Source organism: Vulpes vulpes, chromosome 12 (assembly GCF_048418805.1).
Source record: "Vulpes vulpes isolate BD-2025 chromosome 12, VulVul3, whole genome shotgun sequence".
Lineage (NCBI taxonomy): Eukaryota > Metazoa > Chordata > Mammalia > Carnivora > Canidae > Vulpes > Vulpes vulpes.
The window spans coordinates 122,714,005-122,735,959 of NC_132791.1; the positions used below are offsets into that span (position 1 = coordinate 122,714,005).

A 21,955-nucleotide genomic window follows, 5' to 3' on the forward strand; every position below is an offset into this window, starting at 1 on the left:
TTGCTTCTTGTGGTGAACACAATGTTTTAAAATACACTCAAATAATAAAGTGAGCCTCCCGCCCCAAAACTAAAGCATTAAGTGGAAGAAGGTGGGTCTGATTTCCTTGCCTCTTCCCCCCACCATGCTTCTGGGAAGCACTGCCGAAGCCTGGTGGCGGCCTCTGACTCCTGGGCTTTGGTCTCAGCTGGAGCCACTGCACTTCTAGAGGAAGAGGCTGGGGCAGGGAGAGGGTGGGGGGTGGAGAGTCGATTAGTATCAGCTGTTAATATAGAGAAGTCCTGCTACTGAAACGACGAAATAAAGCAGCATCAGCAGGATGAGGCCTGACCTTTACTGCAAGCTGATTTACAGCTTATGTCTGAGTTGGAGTATCTCATATCCAACATGCATTCTTTCTAGAAACTCCTGGTTCTCAAAACAAAGAGAGGACTGCCATGTTAAGGAAAGCACTTGAGTTGGCATCTGATATAGTGCTTTTCTTCACTTAAAGTCTATGTAACCTTTGGCAATTCCTGAGTCTGAGTTTCAATTAACTCTTGATGTTACCTGAAGAGTTTTGTGGTTTGATGGGGGCAAATACACATGTAAGTGTGCAGATAGCTGGTAACCTAGTGTCACTTGAAAAGGATGTATTTCCAGTATCACAATACCTATTACAGCTTAGGGAAGCTGTTGCCTTGGCCCAAATAATTAAATTGTGCCCTGAGTTCTCCCTTTGATACTCTGGCCCACAGTGCCTTTGTTAAGGTATGTGGTCAACTTAATTGTGCTAGATTATAATACCAACTCCAGTTCTGAGCAGGTCCTGTATTCACACCCTTTACCTGTATAACTTTGCAATTCTTCTAAAGGGGCTAAGTAAAAAGGACTCTAACAAATTGTGTTATTTTTTAAAGATTTTATTTATTCATGAGACACACACACAGAGGCAGGCTCCATGCAAGGAGCCCGATGTGGGACTCTAACCTGGGAATCTGGGATCATGCCCTGAGCCAAAGGCAAATGCTCAACTGCTGAGCCACCCAGGCGTCCCTGTCCACTTCTTTCAGTAAGTCTTGAATGTTAACTAGCAGATGATCTTCCATTTAAAGACTATTTGCCAGCCTCCCTTGCAATTTGGTTTGTCCCTGTGTTTAAGTTCTGACCAGTGGCTCACCCACTCCTCTGTGGGTGCTGTGGGCTGGGAGCTGCATCAGATGGGGGTTATGTCCAGAAGTGGCAGATGGGGGCTGAGAGCGAAGTGAATGGTGGTCCTCCAGAGAGCTGGGAGCCTCAGCAGAGCACTGGAACAGAGCACAACCCTGAGGAAGACTGCCAGTTACACAGCACAGAAGGCACAAATACTTCACCTTCTCTTTCCAAAGGGAATGACTGTTGAAAATGAGGTAGGCTGGCAATAAGATTATGCATATGTGTGTAAGATATAGGAATGTTAAGCCAGCTATTAACAGAACTAGGAATAATTTATGGCTTCAGAGACATGATCCAGAAACTGAATAAACCAAATTTTGGAAAGTGGATTTCATATATATATATATATGTATATATATATATATATACATATATACATATATATATAATGGATTTAAAAATGGATAAACCAAATTTTGGAAAGTGGATTTCATATATAGATATATACACACACATATATATATAATGGATTTAAAAATGGATCCATTTCTCTATATATAAATATTAAATATATAATATAGTATAAATATTTATATATAGATTAAAATATTTATAGTAAAATTTATAAAAAATATATAAATAAGTATATATATAATTATATATATGTATAATTTTTTTTCACAGCAAGAAGGCTTTAAAGTTTTCAGGACTTTGTAAAGTTGGGGCACATAATAGCCCCTGTTTCCTGTTTATCTGATATTTATAACAGAGATCCAATTTAGCAGTTCTGGACACCTCCTTCTGATGAAAACAAGATAAACAGGAGTTGGGACACCTGGGTGGCTCAGTGGTTGAGCATCTGCCTTTGACTCAGGGTGTGATCCCAGGGTCCAAGATTGACTCCCACATCGGGCTCCTCAGAGAGCCTGCTTCTCTCTATGCCTATGTCTCTGCCTCTCTCTGTCTCTCATGAATAAATAAATAAAATCTTGGAAAAAAAAAGATAAACAGGAGTTTGAGAAGTATAAGATGTGAGAGATGATTGTGTGGTATCAAATACAGTATATCCATCAAGTAAAATAGATGCATGTTCAATAATTGGTAAGATTCCTAGAAGTCTGCATATTGAACTTTATTTGTCAGTTTTAACAAAGTGATCCCAGTGATCCTGACATAAGAGAAAGTTGTTTCAAAAGTAAAGATGTGCATGAGCCATCTCTGCCATGTGCCAAGCGTATTATTCCAAGGCTTTGACCTCCTCTTGGTCTTCCTTATCTGACTTTAATATCACTTTCCTGTTGGCAGTAACATGAATCAGTTTTACTACACGGAACTTGGTAGTTGTGAACACAATATAGCATGGAAACAACTTTGGAAAGTCTCCCCAGCAAAGATTTACTGTCTTGGATTCTGACAATGCATTATATTTCGCCACCAAGTATGAACTTACAGGTGGGAGGAATGGCCATTATGATGGGAAGTGTGTTTTGAGGGTTTGGGACCCTAAATATATTTTGCTCACACTTCTGATTATCACTGATAATTGATTTCTTTGGATTACCCATTGTTCCTTCTAGTTAGACTGCCTTTAAAACGCAAGTATTCCTGTGGTGGGCACTAAACATATTGATACTAAAACCTTACTATGAACATACTTTCTATTTCTAGTTCTGACAAAAGGAGACCTGGATTATCCTAAGAAGATCTGTTAGAGGAGGATGGTAAAGGTGTATCTCTGTGTATAGGGGGTGTTGGGTGAACAAAGGATGGAGGGAGGAAAAGGAGGGAAAATTGAATTATTTTATAATTGTGTCTAAAATATTTCAAAAATTTAAAAATGTTTATAATGTACAGCATAAAAGCATCACCTTCTAAATTAGCTAATACTGAATTACATGATATTTTTGAATGAAAATTTTTTGTTACCAATATTTTTTGAATTCCTGCATATAGTCAGTGTGCTAGGCACTTTGGGTGACTCAATTTCTCATTGAGCTTGCAAAATAGTTGAGAGACAAGTCAAAAATATATGAGGGGTGCCTGAGTGGCTCAGTTGGCTAAGTGTCTCATCTTGATTTTGGCTCAGGTTGTGATCTCAGGGTGGTGAGGCTCTGTGCTAAACATGGAGCCTCCTTAATATTCTCTCTCCTTCTCTTCTCTCTCGCTCTCTCTCTCTGCCGGCCCCCCACTCTCTCTTTCTCAAAAAAATAATGTAAGAGTTAATGAGTTAGTAATTATAGAATATGGCTGCAAAGTCCGGTGTCATTATTTGTTGAAAAAATGGTACAGATGGTATAAGAAGCTCAAGGGAGAAAGATGTCCCAGTGAAATGGAATGAAATCTAAGGCTTCCTGGAAAGGAGGAAAAATGGGCAAGTTGATATACAAAAGGAATTACAAAAGACAAGCATGTAAAGAATTATCTGTCAAGCTGTGAAATAATGTTTTACTCTTAGGTGAATCAACAGGGGTGGTAGCAGGAATGTTCTGAGCATTCCTGTAAAAATATGCCCAGAAACCAAAGGTGCCCATACTTATCGCTGATGCTATGTAAGTTCCAATCTTGACCCATTATTTGAATCAGATAAGTGCATCTTTCCATTGACTAGTTTTGCTCTACCCTTAGAAGCTGATTCAAATCATCTGGCTGAAAAGCAAGAAATTAAACTGCTGAGAATTACATAGACAACACAGCCAGGTGATTAAATGATCTTTTCACTTCCTCCAAAACTTATTTTTTAATTTTTTAAAAAGATTTTATTTATTTATTCGACAGATTGAGAAAGAGAGAGACAGCACAAGCAGCAGGAGTGGCAGGCAGAGGGAGAGGGAGAAGAAAACTCCCCTCAGAGCAAGGAGCCTGATGTGGGCTCCTGGGTCCCTGGGATCATGGGATCATGACCTGAGCTAAATAAAAGGCAGACGCTTAACTGACTGAGCCACATAGGTGCCCTTTACAAAACTTTTTAAAATTTGTGTGGACACATTTGTTTTTTAAGAGTATTACTTTGATAACATTAATTGGAGTCAGCCTCAATACCCAGTGAGATAGGAATAAAAATTCTATTACTCTCTGTTCTTCCCTGAATACAGCATGCACATATTTATTTGTCAAATTAAGGTTGAGTTACCTACATTGGTTTTCAGTCATAATACAAAAATGGAGAGATTAAAAAAATAAAAATGGAGAGATTTTTATTAGGGCTTCTTTAATAATGATGAAGTTGTGATAGCTGGTTTCCTTTAAACTCTTCTGGACCAAGTGCCTCCTCCTGCTCCAGTGCTATTCCAGGGATAAGGCAATTAACCCCTCAGTGTGATGCTCAAGTTCTTGCTACATGAACCTAGATTTAGTGACCTTAGGGATGCCTTTAGTGGTATTGGAGCTGGTAATCTAAAAGGCCTGCTAAATTGCAACAGGTAAGGGACTGAGTGTGGGGAGAGTGGAGGCTGAGAGACCATGCTGGCAGGTGAATGTGTAGCCCAGAATGGGAAAGAAGGGGAAGGGAATGTATACAAAGAATCAGGCTTGGGGCACCTGGGTGGCTCAGCGGTTGAGCGTCTGCCTTTGGCTCAGGTCGTGATCCTGAGGTCCTGGGGTAGAGTCCTGCATCAGCCTCTTAGAAGGGAGTCTGCTTCTCCCTCTGCCTATGTCTCTGCCTTTCTCTCTGTGTCTCTCATGAATAAACAAATAAAATCTTAAAAAAATATTTAGGCTTGATCTGCTGTCCTGTTTGACCATTTTATGCTGGCCTATTGCACAGTTATGCAAGTGGGCACAAAAGCTTTAATGTGGATGAGGAGTTTTATTCAAGGCAAGAAATCTGTAAATACAGTGGGTAGGTTTTTAGAAGATTTGAGGGGAGGGGGCAAAGGGAATAGGAAAAAAAGTGCTTCTCTATGGGGGGATCTAGAAAGGTAAGAATATTTTTGACAAAAACTTACTTTGCTTTGTATACTTTGGCTTTTGGCTTATAAGGAAGGGAAACCAGTTCTTTCTAAAAACAAAATAAAACAAAACTCAAAAGAGGAAAATTTTTACTTGCATGGACTGACATTTCTTACTTGAAAAAAAAAAAAAACTCAGGTAGAATTATCACAGTGTTTACACAGACTATCTTCTTAAATCTGGAAACCCTGGGATTAGAAATACTCCAGATTAAAGATATTTGGGGTTCATTCAGGGGAGCAGGTGTTTATACACCTGTATGTTTATAGGGTGCTATTCTTGTTTTACTATTTTTATTATGTTTCTCTTCATTCAGCATTTGTTTTTGTATGGTGTAAACAAGATCATTGTAAAACAAAGATTAGCACTGCAGTAGCCCATGTGAGTATCTGACAGTTTTTATCAAACAGGACACCAAACCTGCTGGCATCACCTCGTTTCTATCCTAGCAGAGCTGCATACTCTGGAGATTTCTTTGATTTCTCAGGGATGACCAAAGTGCCTGATGTCTATACCCTGCCCCTACACCAGTGGGTAGATGGCTCTGGACCATGAGTATTTAGATTTATGGGGAGAATCCATAAAACCTCTGAGGATTTGCCATAGTTCCCTCCTCTAGATAGATTTATTTGGATGCCTCCTCAGTCTCACCGAGATCCTTTCTTCTCTTTGTTTTCTTAAGAGTTGTAGAATCTCATCTCTCCTTTTTGCCTGTTTAAAGGGGGGAAAAAAAAGTGGGTGAATTTCTTGACTCAGTAATAAAGATTTTGTCTGTAAAGAGTAGATTTTTTTTTTTTGCATTTCCTTCTGGTATTCTTTGGTAGAATTTTAAAATATTTGTTTTCCATGATAGACTTATACTTTTCCAGTGTATTCCAGAGAATCCTGGTTTACAAAATAATGTGTGTTTTCTTTAATTTTTAATTTTTATTTATTTATGATAGTCACACAGAGAGAGAGAGAGAGGCAGAGACATAGGCAGAGGGAGAAGCAGGCTCCATGCACCGGGAGCCCGACGTGGGATTTGATCCCGGGTCTCCAGGATCGCGCCCTGGGCCAAAGGCAGGCGCCAAACCGCTGCGCCACCCAGGGTTCCCAATAATGTGGTTTTGATACTCAGTGGAAGGGTGTTTTCTTGTGCCCATCCAAAATCTAATAAAAACTTTTATTAAGACTTTATTACTACATGAACCATGCTAAGAACTTAATGTACATTATGCCATTATTTTCTTTTAATAACTCAGAAGTTATTATACCACTATTACCCCATTTTACAAAGGAGGTAACTAGGTTAAGTAACTTACCCAAGCCATGAAATGATAGAACTGGTGTTGATCCCAGTTCTGTTTGACAACAAAGCCCCAGCTATTGTCCACCCCACTAAATTGCCATTAAATGGTAAGATCAGCAAACTCAAACAGCGTGCCACAACCCAAGTCTGTGACGGGACGACTCTGAGTAGCTTATGCATGGACTCTCATTCTCTCATCTCTCTGCCTTCGATATTGAGACATGGACACTCTCGGGTAAGTTTTCCTAAGTGTAAAAAACTAATTTACTGCAGGCATGAAGATTGATAAATCTATATCTCAAGATACAGACTATAAAAAAAGAGACAAAAATAGGTCCAAAAATTCTTTCATAAAATCTGGTTATTTTCAGTTTTAGAAAGCCAGGCAGAAAATCACATCTGGGGACGCCTGGGTGGCTCAGCAGTTGAGCGTCTGCCATCTGCCCAGGGCGTGATCCCGGAGTCCTGGGATCGAGTCCCGCATCAGGCTCCCTGCATGGAGCCTGCTTCTGTCTCTGCCTGTGTCTCTGCCTGTCTCTCTCTCTGTGTCTCTCATGAATAAATAAGTAAAACCTTAAAAAAAAAAAAAAAAGGAAAATTGCATCTGCAGTATTTGAGGACAAAAGAAAAACCTGAGAATCAGACAAATAAAATTTGTACCTTCAAGTGGCCAAATAAAATGAAAGGAGCTCTGTTTAGACCCTAGAAGCAAGAGATAACTGAGCATAGATACAAATTTGTTGTAGCCAGGTAAAAATTCGAAGTCATCTGTCCATTCAAGTTTACTAAGTACTAAGCAATTTTCCTGGGGCTGCCCTAACAAAGTACCATAAACTGACTGACTTAAGACAACAGGTATGTATTGTCTCACAGTTCTGGATGCTTGAAGTCCAAAATCCAGGTGTTGGCAGGGCCATGGTCCCCACTGAGATGTGTAGATGTGTAGGGGAGCCCTCCTTTGCCTCTGGTGGTTGCTGGCAATCTGTGGCATCCCTTGCTGGCAGCTGTGTAACTCCAAACTCTGCCTGCATAGGCACATTCCTTTCTCCCTGTGTGTCTCTGTCTTCTCGTGGATGTCTTAGGACACCCCACCCTCCTCCAGCAATAACTTACCTTAACTAGTTCCATCTATAGCGACTCTATTTCCAAATAAGGTGACATTCTGAGGTCTTGGGGATGAGGACTTTAAGGTATCGTTTTAAAGGGGAGACACATTCCAAACCATAAGGAGTACTTCTGATGTAACATTTCTGTGCTAGGGGCTGTACAACGCAATTCCTGCCTGCAAGGTCATTACAGAGAATGGTTTCAAATGTGCTACAATGCAGATGGTATAGGATGTAATCCAAGACCTGAAGAAAGACCCTTAATTCAGACCAGGGTGAGTATGTATCTACGGGGAGAAAGATGTCCCAGAGAAGACAAGCTTGTTCCTACAAATGGTAATCACCAGAGGAGCAATAGAGACAGGATGGTGATACAAGACTTTGAGGCAGTGGAAAGAGCGTGTACAGAGCCTTGGAGGCAGCTGCATCGCTAAGTGGTTTCTCAGGAGGAGTCCTCTGCCCAGATGCCTGTAGGAGAAGCTACTGATCTTGGACGTGCTCCACAGAGACACTTGGGAGGGGTGCCCATACAGGGCAGGAGCAATCAGCAGCTGGGGCAGGTGCACCTACGCCTTGGCTTTGCCTCATTTTGTTCATGTCCTATGAATCTTGCCTTTTATAAGTCTATGAAGTTTTTATTTTGGGATAGGATTTCTACCTTTTACTTGAATTTTAGGTCTCATATACCACTGCTATTGAAAGAGAAATAATCCAGGGTACTTGTAAATACCAAGCTAAATTTCATACTTGTTTACTTGCCAGGTACTGAATAAAATAATGTCTGTGGATAAGGACTTCGGATGTTTTCAACGTAGGGATTCAGAGTTGGTGTCCTTTCTAGCTTTTCCATTACACATGTACTCAGTGGGAATTAACTGCTCCCATACTGTGATTCCATAGCACTTTATACCTTTTAGGTATTGCTCTTACTTTCCTAGTTTTATCTCATAATTGCTACCACGACTCTTTCAGAGTCTATTCATTTTATCCTTCCTTAGGGCTTAGCAGAGCCTTGCAGATGATAGTCAATGAATTTTTTTGAACTGATTGTGGCATAATGTCTGAATGAAATCATTGCACTAATACACACAATTATTAGCCTAAAAAATAAAAAAAAAAGAAAAAAGAAAAATGTTTTAGGTAGTGAAATTAAACAATGGATAGATCTTAAAATCCTAAAAAAATCCTAAAAAACCCCCAAAACTGTGTGATTATTTTGTGTGTAAAGCACACCTAGGCCTGGGTAGCCATAGGCAAATTATATTGTTGTAACACTTCTAATATACAAATAGACACATATTTAGTTACAAGATCTAAAATATTATTAAAATTAAAAATTCATTTGTCTTGAAGAGAGAGATGCATCTATTCTATGATTGGTGCAGACCAAACGCATATTCACGGTAGGAGAGTCAGACCAGTCACTGACTCTGGAGTTTAGCCAGCACTGAGGCACCAGCATCATGGTGTAGAGTGAGTTCTCCTGGTATGTGTAACCTGACCAAGGGCTCTGATTATAGACTTTTTTTTTTTAAGTGGGGTAAAGAGCAGTTGGCTGGGGAACTTCTAGAACCTGACTCAGTCTGTGGCTCCTAGCATCATCCCCAAACCCCTGCTCACCTTGTCCTCTGGCCCTTTTTTTCTTGGTAAAAAATAAACAGATTTTATGTTAAAAAATGCATTTTTTTCTTTTGACTTCAGGTCCTTTTTTATTATAATGGCTTTTAGTACCAAACCAGTTTTATAATGCACCAGAAACAAAGCTTTCAAATATGATTTGATTTCTGCTTCCTGGACATGTTTCCTGGGAATGAATAAGAAAACTGCTGTAGGCAAAATGTCACCAGAACAAAAACACTGCCAACTATTCTAATAAATCTCTGCTTTGATAACTAAATAAATTCAGTGATAAGAAAAAATCCTTACAATTTACCTTGTTAGTAGGGATAAATGATTTACTTGTTAATTTTATAACAACAGGGATGCCTGGGTGGCTCAGCAGTTGAATGTCTGCCTTCAGCTTAGGGCGAGATCCTGGGGTCCTGGAATAGAGTCCCATATCAGGCTCCCTGCATGGAGCCTCTGCCTGTGTCTCTGCCTCTCTTTCTCTGTGTCTCTCATGAATAAATAAATAAATAAAATCTTAAAAAAAATTTTTATAACAACAAAAGAATAACCATTTCTAATCACAGTGTTTTGATTATGGCCATTAATGGAATATTATATTTACAAGGGGTTTTAGTAATAAAATTTATTAATTCTTAAAATAATAATATAGGGAGATCAGAATTTTAATATTTTAACATAATATTTTCTTATATATTTATACATTTAATTTTTATTATTTAGGGCAGCCCGGGTGGCTCAGTGGTTTAGTGCCGCCTTCAGCCCAGGGCGTGATCCTGGAGATTGGGGATTGAGTCCTATGTTGGGCTCCCTGCATGGAGTCTGCTTCTCCCTCTGCCTGTGTCTCAGCTTCTCTCTCTCTCTCTCTGTGTCTCTCATGAATAAATAAAATCTTTTTAAAAATTTATATTATTTATATACTATTCTTGAAAAAAATCACTTATGGAATAAAAATTGATTCCAGGAAATTAGGCTATGATAATATAAAAATTTAATATCGCGTAGATGGTTAATGAATTTTAGTGTCACATCAAGGATTCTTAGTTCTCTCTTTTTGTTTTTTTAGAGCCAAATGACTTGGGTGGCCATACAGATTATGGAGCCAAACATTTGGGTTTGAATCTCAATTCTGCTGTACGATTAATGGCAAATTAATACCTTCATTATCCCTCCTGGTTTCTCCTTTCTTCCCTCCAACTGTAATCACTAATCCACAGGTTAGAGGTTTATGATCCCGAGTAAATCTAAGAGCTACTTTCTGAGCCTTGGATATCTCATTTCTAAGGAAAGTTGTTGTGAAAATTAAAGATCATGCAAACACTTCTTAACATACTGCATGGTACTTGGTAGATATTTAATAAATGGTAGCTATTATTATTATTAGAGAAAACTTTCCTTCTAATGTTTTCAAAATGTGGAAGAGAGGGAAAAAGAGGAGAAGGATAGATTGCCTACCCTCTGTGCACAGCTGTGGAGGGTACTGATGCCTCCACTTCTGGCCTATGGACGAGCTGGTGGATAGAGTTGGGTGGAAGAAAGGGTGAAATGAGGAGTGATACCCAAGAGATTATTTGCCCTTGAGTATGTAGTGCAAATTCCTCTGCCCACAAATTCTCCAGTGTATTATAAGCTTTCTCCTTAATCTTCAGTTATATAAAAGAAACTCTTAATAAACACTAGACTTGAAAAGAAAGGTCCTTTCTTCTCAAGACCTGCTTCTCATGTGAAAAATCCATTTCTTCTTTGGATTATGACGGAAATTTGTTGAGTGAAACATTCATCAGAAATAGCATATGTGGGGGCACCTGGGTGGCTCAGCCATTGAGCCTCTGCCTTTGGCTTAGGTAATGATCCCAGGGTCCTGGGATCAAGTTCTGCATCGGGCTTCCTGCAGGGAGCCTGTCTCTCCCTCTGCCTGTGTCTCTGCCTCTTTACTCCATATCCTATGTTCTTCTGCTAGATCCCTTTGAACACATCCTAGAGATTTTGGAATACTTAAATACACACTCGTGCATGTGCACATGCATGTGTGCACACACACACACACAGAGTGATAGATGGCTACTTCATTCAGTCTTCATTTTGAAAATGAAGAATAATTAGGATTAACCATGGTGACTAAGACAAGTATAGTGTCTACTCTCAGAAAAATTTATATTCTAAGTAGAAAATGAGTGCTATGGTAATACAGAGTAGGGTTCTAATCTAGCTTGAGGTCAGCTTTGATCAAAGTTTATTTTATGGTATCATGTAGCACTTTGCAAAAAGTATATTAAAGGATACAGAATAGTTGAATCACAGTAGTACCTTTTATTTTTTTAGGTAGGCTCCATGCCCACCCAGCCTGGAGCCCAACAGAGGGCTTGAACTCAAGACTCTAAAATCAAGATGTAAGCAGAGACCAAGAGTTGGACACTTAACTGACTGAGCCACGCAGGCATCCCAATAGTAGTACTTTTAAACTGATGAGCTTTCTAAGATATTATTTAATATAAATATTTATGATAGGATTTTTTTGATTAAAAGTTAACTATTGGGGATCCCCGGGTGGCGTAGTGGTTTGGCGCCTGCCTTTGGCCCAGGGCGCGATCCTGGAGACGCGGGATCGAATCCCACGTCGGGCTCCCGGTGCATGGAGCCTGCTTCTCCCTCTGCCTGTGTCTCTGCCTCTCTCTCTCTCTCTCTGTGTGACTATCATAAATAAATAAAAATTTTTAAAAAAGTTAACTATTCAATGGGAATTACATTCCAAATTTAGAATATCATTTAGGCAGAGCCAAGGCTCTGTGGTTTAACAGAGGTTAAGAACATTATCTGACTTTTTTCCTTGAGGCTCCTAAATTTAAGTTTTTTTTTGTTTTTTTTTTTTTTTAATTTATGATAGTCACAGAGAGATAGAGAGAGAGGCAGAGACACAGGCAGAGGGAGAAGCAGGCTCCATGCACCGGGAGCCCGACGTGGGACTCGATCCCGGGTCTCCAGGATCGCGCCCTGGGCCAAAGGCAGGCGCCAAACCGCTGCGCCACCCAGGGATCCCTAAATTTAAGTTTTAATTCTAGACCCATGATTAGGAGTCCAATATGAGCAGTAGGGAATTTCAGCTCTTAGTCTACAGATGTCATCCTCAGTAGGTTCCATTTCTCTTCCACGTTACAAGTGCTAACTTGAGGAAAGTAAGAATTCTCATTGACTTTAGGTAAAACAATGCATTGGCAGTAAAAAGTCTCACATCTGGGCTTGATTCCAAAAGGCAGTATCTACCTGCTAGCTTGCTGATTTTGATAATGCCTCCACTTTGAATTTACTCTATAGCTTTACTATCATTCCCTGTGCCTGTTAGTTGAAATCTGATTTGTAGATGCTACAATTTCTATATAGTAAATTATACCTACCATATAGTAAGATACAGAACTCCTGGATCTCGAATGATCTACTATATACCTTGAAAGACAGCCCGAATAATCAGTGAAAAGGCTTTCTCCAGAGGAATTTCAGAAGGTAAACCTAAGAGCAGTAATCTATGAGAGTGGATGGAAGATGTCAGAGGGTTATTAGCTGGAGGAGAATGCTGACTAGAAGGGCAAAGATGCATATCTCAGCACCTTTCGTACCTCCTGGAAATTGCTTGATCTTGGCTTAAGTCCCATAGTCCTGACATATATAATTTTCATTTAAAAATGACAGCTTGCTAAAATCAGGAAAACATATCAGTCATTACATAAGAGAGAGTCAATATAATTTTTCTTAAACGTAGGTTTCAATAAAATATTAACTTATCCATTGTGAAGAATAAAAAAATGGATTTTTTCTTGGTTCTGCTACATATTTTTTCTTAGTTCTGCTACACATATTTTAATGGAAACCAATAATAATTACCAGAAAAGTGTAGCCCTTATTTTAAAATCTTCACACAAAATAAATGCATGAAAGTAAAAGAAGTGATTTTTAAAAACTGATTAAGGCACTTATTTTTTAAAAGGCAGTGAGATTTGAATTTTAATGTTGAGAAAAACAGGAGCCTGAAAGAACATTGCATTTCAAAATTCAATAGAGTATATGTGATTGAATGATATATTATTGATGATTCAGTCTGAGATAATTACCAAGGCTTGTCCTCCACAAACAAATTACTGAGTCTTTAGGGTTTCCATCATATCGATAAATATTTAGATAAGATGAATGGATTAATAGTACTGACCTCCTATTTCCAGTGTGTCTTTCCTGTCCTGCCCATTAGGCTATAGGAAGGAAGGTGTAGGGGTTAACTCCCAAATCTCATCCCTGGCACTTCCCTGAGTTTCAGGCTTATCCAACAACTCCACCTGCTCATCTCAAAGGCACTGAATTGGTTAAACTCTCAAACTGGTTAAGTCTCAACTGAATTTTTAACCCCGCCCCTCTCCAACAAAACAAAATACCAGTGTAACACCTGACCTCTGTCTATCCCTTGTGTCAGAGAATGGCACCTGTTGTATAATCCAGAGTACTATGAGTTACCTTTGATAGCTTGCTTGGCCTTACTTTTCATATCCAATGTATAATTGAAGACTTAATTATTTTACTTCCTAATACTCTCTCACCTCCTCTTTTCTAATGAACCAATCTTACCATCACCTCCCAGCAGGATGATTGCAATGTCCTCCACTCTGGTTTGCCCTCTTCTGCTCTGGCCACTTTTGATCCATTCTTTGCTCCATCATACATATTTCAGTGGAAACTATTCTCTATATTTTAGTATCCTGACTTTTGCAAACAAATCTGGTATTATCAATCCCCAGTGTCAGACCCTTCAGTGGCTTCTCATTGTTCTTACCATGGCCTAAACTTTGCATTATCTCACTGATCATTCAGCTTCTGAAATGCCCTATGGATTTTGAAGCATAGGATCTTTGCAGAGCTGCCTCTGCTGTCTGGAATGCTCTCCCATTGCTCCCTCCACCCCTTCTTCTGGCCTATGCCCATTTCTCCTTCAAATCTCAGCTTGTCTTTGCAGAAATCCTTCCTGTTCCCTTGATTGGATCAATACTGCCCTATTATCTTGATAAAATCCCAATAGTTCATTTTTGCTTTTGTTTCTCTTGCCTTCGTGGTTGTATCTTGCAAGAAGTTACTGTGGCCAAGTTCAAAAAGGGTGTTGCCTGTGTTCTCCTCTAGGATTTTGATGGAATCTTGTCTCACATTTAGATCTCTCATCCATTTTGAGTTTATCTTTGTGTATGGTGAAAGAGAGTGGTCCAGTTTCATTCTTCTGCATGTGGATGTCCAATTTTCCCAGCACCATTTATTGAAGAGACTGTCTTTTTTCCAGTAGATAGTCTTTCCTCCTTTGTCTAATATTAGTTGACCATAAAGTTGAGGGTCCACTTCTGGATTCTCTATTCTGTTCCATTGATCTATGTGTCTGTTTTTGTGCCAGTACCACACTGTCTTGATGACCACAGCTTTGTAGTACAACCTGAAATCTGGCACTGTGATGCCCCCAGCTATGGTTTTCTTTTCCCCCCTGGCTATTCAGGGTCTTTTCTGATTCCACACAAATCTTAAAATAATTTGTTCCAACTCTCTGAAGAAAGTCCATGCTATTTTGGTAGGGATTGCATTAAACATGTAAATTGCCCTGGATAACATTGACATTTTCACAATATTAATTCTTCCAATCCATGAGCATGGAATATTTTTCCATCTCTTTGTGTCTTCCTCAATTTCTTTCAGAAGGGTTCTGTAGTTTTTAGGGTATAGATCCTTTATCTCTTTGGTTAGGTTTATTCCTAGGTATCTTATGCTTTTGGGTGCAATTGTAAATGGGATTGACTCTTTAATTTCTCTTTCTTCAGTCTCATTGTTAGTGTATAGAAATGCCACTGACTTCTGGGCATTGATTTTGTATCCTGCCACGCTACCAAATTGCTGTATGAGTTCTAGCCATCTTGGGTTGGAGGCTTTTGGGTTTTCTATGTAGAGTATCATGTCATCAGCAAAGAGGGAGAGTTTGACTTCTTCTTTGCCAATTTGAATGCCTTTTATTTCTTTTTGTTGTCTGATTGCTGAGGCTAGGACTTCATCAAGATAAGAAGCTTTTGCACAGCAAAAGATACAGTCAACAAAACTAAAAGACAACCTACAGAATGGGAGAAGATATTTGCAAATGATGTATCAGATAAAGGGCTAGTTTCCAAGATCTATAAAGAACTTATTAAACTCAGCAGCAAAGAAACAATCCAATCATGAAATGGGCAAAAGACATGAAGAGAAATCTCACAGAGGAAGACATAGACATGGCCAACAAGCACATGAGAAAATGCTCGGCATTACTTGCCATCAGGGAAATACAAATCAAAACCACAATGAGATACCGCCTCACACCAGTGAGAATGGGGAAAATTAACAAGGCAGGAAACCACAAATGTTGGACAGGATGCGGAGAAAGGGGAATCCTCTTACACTGTTGGTGGGAATGTGAACTGGTGCAGCCACTCTGGAAAACAGTGTGGAGTTTCCTCAAAGAGCTAAAAATAGATCTGCCTTACGACCCAGCAATTGCACTGCTGGGGATTTACCCCAAAGATACAGATGCAATGAAACGCCGGGACACCTGCACCCCGATGTTTCTAGCAGTAATGTCCACAATAGCCAAACTGTGGAAGGAGCCTCGGTGTCCATCGAAAGATGAATGGGTAAAGAAGATGTGGTTTATGTATACAGTGGAATATTATTTAGCATTAGAAATGACAAATACCCACCACTTGCTTCAACGTGGGTGGAACTGGAGGGTATTATGCTGAGTGAAATAAGTCAATCGGAGAAGGACAAACATTATATGGTCTCATTCATTTGGGGAATATAAAATAGTGAAAGGGAATAAAGGGGAAAGGAGAAAAAAATGAGTGGGAAATATCAGAAAGGGAGACAGAACATGAGAGACTCCTAACTCTGGGAAACGAACTAGGGGTGGTGGAAGGGGAGGTGGGTGGGGGGTGGGGGTGACTGGGTGACGGGCACTGAGGGGGGCACTTGATGGGATGAGCACTGGGTGTTATTCTGTGTGTTGGCAAATTGAACACCAATAAAAAATAAATTTATTAAAAAAATACTGCCCTATTAAATGTTGTCTTAACATCATATATAATTCTTTCACTAATCTCTCTCCCTGACTAGATAGCAAGTTTCATATAAGGATAGAGTTTGTGTATTTAAAACATGTTGGACTCCATCATCTGACTCTAGTGCCCAGGTCAGTGCTAGGTACATAGAGGTATTCAATAAATATTTGTTGAATGAATCTTGCCCAATTCTTCCAAATCAGATTCTCCTAACTTTTGTCCTCATGATTTATTTTTCCTATATGGCTTTGCTTGGCCCTTCTTGCCTGGGCTTAGCATTTCCTTTTCAGCTTAGATCCTTAACTTGTCTACATCTCTTTTTAAGGCTACAGAGTTTCCAGCTGCTTTGGGCAAACATTGAGTAAAATTCAGCCTGGCCCCACATGACCCTATGTTTCAGTGTGGAGTCTTATCTCTATGAAGTAAGACCTACACAAAGTCCAATCCAACCTCACATTATAGGCTAGTGTCTTTACCTGCATCAAGGTTTACATTATGTCTACTGGCAGCATTTATAGTCATTAACTCTAGAGAATGTAAAGATAATATATAAAACATTATAACCATCATTAAAAATGATGGTTTTTTTCTTTGTTTTTAGTTATTCTGTGCTCTAAAAATGTAACCTTTATAATAAAAGTTTCAAGGTTTAGATATACTATCCTTAATAAAAGGTAAATTTTTCAAATAAATTACTAAATTACTGTAACAATGAAAATATACTTTTACCTAATAGAATCAATTGTTTGTAAATTGATTTTTTTTTTTTTTTGAGAAAGAGAGCATGTGAGTGGGAGGGGTAGATGGAAAGGGAGAGAGAGAATCCCAAGCAGGCTCCATGCTCAGCACGGATCCTGATGCGGGGCTTGATTTCATGATCCTGGCCCGAGCTGAAATCAAGAGTTGAACGCTCAACCAACTGAGCCAAATTGATTTTTAAGCATCTTTTGGCTTGGTCAATTTTTTCTTCTATATTAATGGCTTTAAAATAGTTTTCTTGGTATGGCAGTAGGGGAATAACACAACTGTTGAGCAATGTGATTGTTGAGGGGAAGGATTTATGCTTCTAGGACTTTGTTTTCTTTTTTATAGCAAAGCCTCTCTCTCGTACCAAAGTTCCAGCATGTGGAATACTGTCTTGTGCCCTGTGTCCAATTTCTTTCTTGTATCCCAGGTATTCTGGGAAAGTGGTCCTGTCTTATTTCCCACCCCTGACCCTGTATGCTAATTCCCATGGCAAGGTTTCTCTTATAGGCTTTGAACCTTGGCACCATGACTTTCCATTTCTCTCTGTTGCCTTTTCCTGGTATCACTTCCTTTGGAGAACATACAATGCTCATCAACTATGGCTTTGTTTTGTGACCTGCAGACTCTATTCCACTATTGTCATTTATTTTAAACATACATAATCCTTTCGGGCTTCATTCTGCATTCAATAGCTTCATTTAATCATGTTTTACGAGCAGATCATTAGTATGGGTTCTTGACCAGTTGTATCTTAGGGTTTAAAATGTTTTATTCTGGAGGAAATTGAAGCAGTCATCAAAAACCTCCCAAGACACAAGAGTCCAGGGCCAGATGGCTTCCCAGGGGAATTCTATCAAACGTTTAAAGAAGAAATCATACCTATTCTACTAAAGCTGTTTGGAAAGATAGAAAGAGATGGAGTACTTCCAAATTCGTTCTATGAGGCCAGCATCACCTTAATTCCAAAACCAGACAAAGACCCCATCAAAAAGGAGAATTACAGACCAATATCCCTGATGAACATGGATGCAAAAATTCTCAACAAGATACTAGCCAATAGGATCCAACAACACATTAAGAAAATTATTCACCATGACCAATTAGGATTTATCCCCGGGACACAAGGCTAGTTCAACACTCGTAAAACAATCAATGTGATTCATCATATCAGCAAGAGAAAAACCAAGAACCATATGATCCTCTCATTAGATGCAGAGAAAGCATTTGACAAAATACAGCATCCATTCCTGATCAAAACACTTCAGAGTGTTGGGATAGAGGGAACTTTCTTCAACATCTTAAAAGCCATCTACGAAAAGCCCACAGCAAATATCATTCTCAATGGGGAAGCACTGGGAGCCTTTCCCCTAAGATCAGGAACAAGACAGGGATGTCCACTCTCACCACTGCTATTCAACATAGTTCTGGAAGTCCTCGCCTCAGCAATCAGACAACAAAAAGACATTAAAGGCATTCAAATTGGCAAAGAAGAAGTCAAACTCTCCCTCTTCGCCGATGACATGATACTCTACATAGAAAACCCAAAAGCCTCCACCCCAAGATTGCTAGAACTCATACAGCAATTTGGTAGCGTGGCAGGATACAAAATCAATGCCCAGAAATCAATGGCATTTCTATACACTAACAATGAGACTGAAGAAAGAGAAATTAAGGAGTCAATCCCATTTACAATTGCACCCAAAAGCATAAGATACCTAGGAATAAACCTAACCAAAGAGGTAAAGGATCTATACCCTAAAAACTATAGAACACTTCTGAAAGAAATTGAGGAAGACACAAAGAGATGGAAAAATATTCCATGCTCATGGATTGGCAGAATTAATACTGTGAAAATGTCAATGTTATCCAGGGCAATTTACACGTTTAATGCAATCCCTATCAAAATACCATGGACTTTCTTCAGAGAGTTAGAACAAATTATTTTAAGATTTGTGTGGAATCAGAAAAGACCCCGAATAGCCAGGGGAATTTTAAAAAAGAAAACCATAGCTGGGGGCATCACAATGCCAGATTTCAGGTTGTACTACAAAGCTGTGGTCATCAAGACAGTGTGGTACTGGCACAAAAACAGACACATAGATCAATGGAACAGAATAGAGAACCCAGAAGTGGACCCTCAACTTTATGGTCAACTAATATTCGATAAAGGAGGAAAGACTATCCATTGGAAGAAAGACAGTCTCTTCAATAAATGGTGCTGGGAAAATTGGACATCCACATGCAGAAGAATGAAACTGGACCACTCTCTTTCACCATACACAAAGATAAACTCAAAATGGATGAGAGATCTAAATGTGAGACAAGATTCCATCAAAATCCTAGAGGAGAACACAGGCAACACCCTTTTTGAACTTGGCCACAGTAACTTCTTGCAAGATACATCCACAAAGGCAAAAGAAACAAAAGCAAAAATGAACTATTGGGACTTCATCAAGATAAGAAGCTTTTGCACAGCAAAGGATACAGTCAACAAAACTAAAAGACAACCTACAGAATGGGAGAAGATATTTTCAAATGATGTATCAGATAAAGGGCTAGTTTCCAAAATCTATAAAGAACTTATTAAACTCAACACCAAAGAAACAAACAATCCAATCATGAAATGGGCAAAAGACATGAAGAGAAATCTCACAGAGGAAGACATGGACATGGCCAACATGCACATGAGAAAATGCTCTGCATCACTTGCCATCAGGGAAATACAAATCAAAACCACAATGAGATACCAGCTCACACCAGTGAGAATGGGGAAAATTAACAAGGCAGGAAACAACAAATGTTGGAGAGGATGCGGAGAAAAGGGAACCCTCTTACACTGTTGGTGGGAATGTGAACTGGTGCAGCCACTCTGGAAAACGGTGTGGAGGTTCCTCAAAGAGTTAAAAATAGACCTGCCCTATGACCCAGCAATTGCACTGTTGGGGATTTACCCCAAAGACTCAGATGCAATGAAACGCCAGGACACCTGCACCCCGATGTTTCTAGCAGCAATGTCCACAATAGCCAAACTGTGGAAGGAGCCTCGGTGTCCATCGAAAGATGAATGGATAAAGAAGATGTGGTTTATGTATACAATGGAATATTACGCAGCCATTAGAAACGACAAATACCCACCATTTGCTTCAATGTGGATGGAACTGGAGGGTATTATGCTGAGTGCAGTAAGTCAATTGGAGAAGGACAAACAGTGTATGTTCTCATTCATTTGGGGACTATAAATAATAGTGAAAGGGAATATAAGGGAAGGGAGAAGAAATGTGTGGGAAATATCACGAAGGGAGACAGAACATAAAGACTCCTAACTCTGGGAAACGAACTAGGGGTGGTGGAAGGGGAGGAGGGCGGGGGGTGGGGGGAATGGGTGACGGGCACTGAGGGGGACACTTGATGGGATGAGCACTGGGTGTTTTTCTGTATGTTGGTAAATTGAACACCAATAAAAATTAATTTATTAAAAAAAAAGAATGGGCAAAAAAAATGTTTTATTCTGCTCCTAAGGTGGATGTATATAAAAGATAAAGTACATAGATCTCTGGGGAAAGAAAAAGAGGAAAATATGCTTTTGGGACCTGGCCCTGTCCAACTGCAGCTGGGTCTGTCTTGGGCAATGAATTCATTTATATGATCCCAGATCTCATCTATTTGATCCCTTTCCCCAACTATGTTTTCATGGATTGTAGAAGTTACAAAGAAGATTAAGAGAGGAAGGAACCTCTCAACTGAAAATGTTTCCCAAGTTTGAATAATGTTTGAAAACAAAGTGGTACTATAGATAACATTAAAGAGTAACTCATATTTATGTAGTCTAATTATCATTTGCTACCAAAATATTTGCTTGTTACTGTGAATGCACGCTCTATTTTTATGATTCTTCTACTTGAGTTCTTTGACAAATTAGGCACAACAGGAATTTAAATGACTAAGTATATTTTGTTGGTAAAGGAGAAACCTACTGTTTCCTAATGGTATGTATTTTATGGGAGAAAAGGAACTTTGCTAATATTGCATTAGAGAAGGATGGTAAAACTAAAAAGAAAAAATGCTAGATAACACTGTTACTGAGAAAATTTAGGTTTGTCTAGGAAGCCAATTCTGATCAGTTTGGCACCAAAGAGGATTTTCTTTTATCTAAGCATCATGGCAATGACACTGAGGAAATTTCTTACATGTTTGGTTTGGCTCTATGAAACTGATTTATTTTATTTTATTTTTTTAATTAATTTTTATTGGTGTTCAATTTACCAACATACAGAAAAACACCCAGTGCTCATCCCGTCAAGTGTCCACCTCAGTGCCCGTCACCCATTCCCCTCCAACACCCGCCCTCCTCCCCCTCCACCACCCTGAAACTGATTTATAATGAGTCTGAGTATCCCTCTTAATTACTTTGAAAGTGTAGGATGATGGAGGATAACATTAAAGTTTTCCACTTTCATGCTGTTTCATAATTCAGTAAATAAAAGTATTGTGAAGCTTCTAAGATTCTTCTAAGAATGTTCTCATAGCATAATTTGCTTCTGGTTCATGGAAGTGCCATATAGCAAGCTCACTTTTGAGGATGACTTAAACTATGGTCAATCTAGTTGCACATGTTGTGTGATAGAATGGATTAAAACCTCATTCCCTAAAAAGAGTGTATTGAGGATGTTGTTCTGTAGATTGCAAAAATTTCTTGTAAAAATCTTTAGTTTGTATGCACTCATGTCAGACCTTTCATTCCAGATGGCTATTTCCAATACGCCATCTCTCCATATGCCTTAAAATACTGCTCTGATCTCGTCTTCCTTCTCCCAGCAAATGAATTATTTAAAATTCTTTTTATAAAGAGATAATCAGCTAAAAAGCTTTCTTAAAGGTGGCAAAACTAAAAAGCAAATTAGTTTTAAGATTTCAAAAAAATTAGCTGACTATTCATTTATTATAATGTTTTCAGACTACTTTAGAATTCTCAAAGGAAGAATAATGGTCTAGTACAGTGCTAT

General features: G+C 39.0%; 1 protein-coding gene and 1 long non-coding RNA gene across 3 annotated transcripts in view; one reads left to right on the forward strand and one right to left on the reverse strand.

Moving 5' to 3' along the window:
• Positions 1-9,822, forward strand: part of LOC112925970 (uncharacterized) — a 63,517-nt gene extending 53,695 nt beyond the window's left edge. Inside the window, exon 5 of the long non-coding RNA XR_003236230.2 lies at positions 7,633-9,822. This is a non-coding gene — a long non-coding RNA (uncharacterized lncRNA). The remainder of the gene's footprint in view (positions 1-7,632) is intronic.
• HOATZ (HOATZ cilia and flagella associated protein) overlaps positions 2,252-21,955 on the reverse strand; it is a 30,237-nt gene continuing 10,533 nt past the window's right edge. The window contains exons 5-7 of one of the 2 annotated variants that reach the window (XM_072729839.1): positions 5,734-5,793; positions 5,079-5,131; positions 2,252-2,429 (exon numbers count right to left, since the gene is read on the reverse strand). In XM_072729839.1, the coding sequence (XP_072585940.1) occupies positions 2,372-2,429; positions 5,079-5,131; positions 5,734-5,793 (171 nt within the window). In that variant the 3' untranslated portion in view covers positions 2,252-2,371. The remainder of the gene's footprint in view (positions 2,430-5,078; positions 5,132-5,733; positions 5,794-21,955) is intronic. The other variant, XM_072729841.1, reaches the window with a different exon arrangement.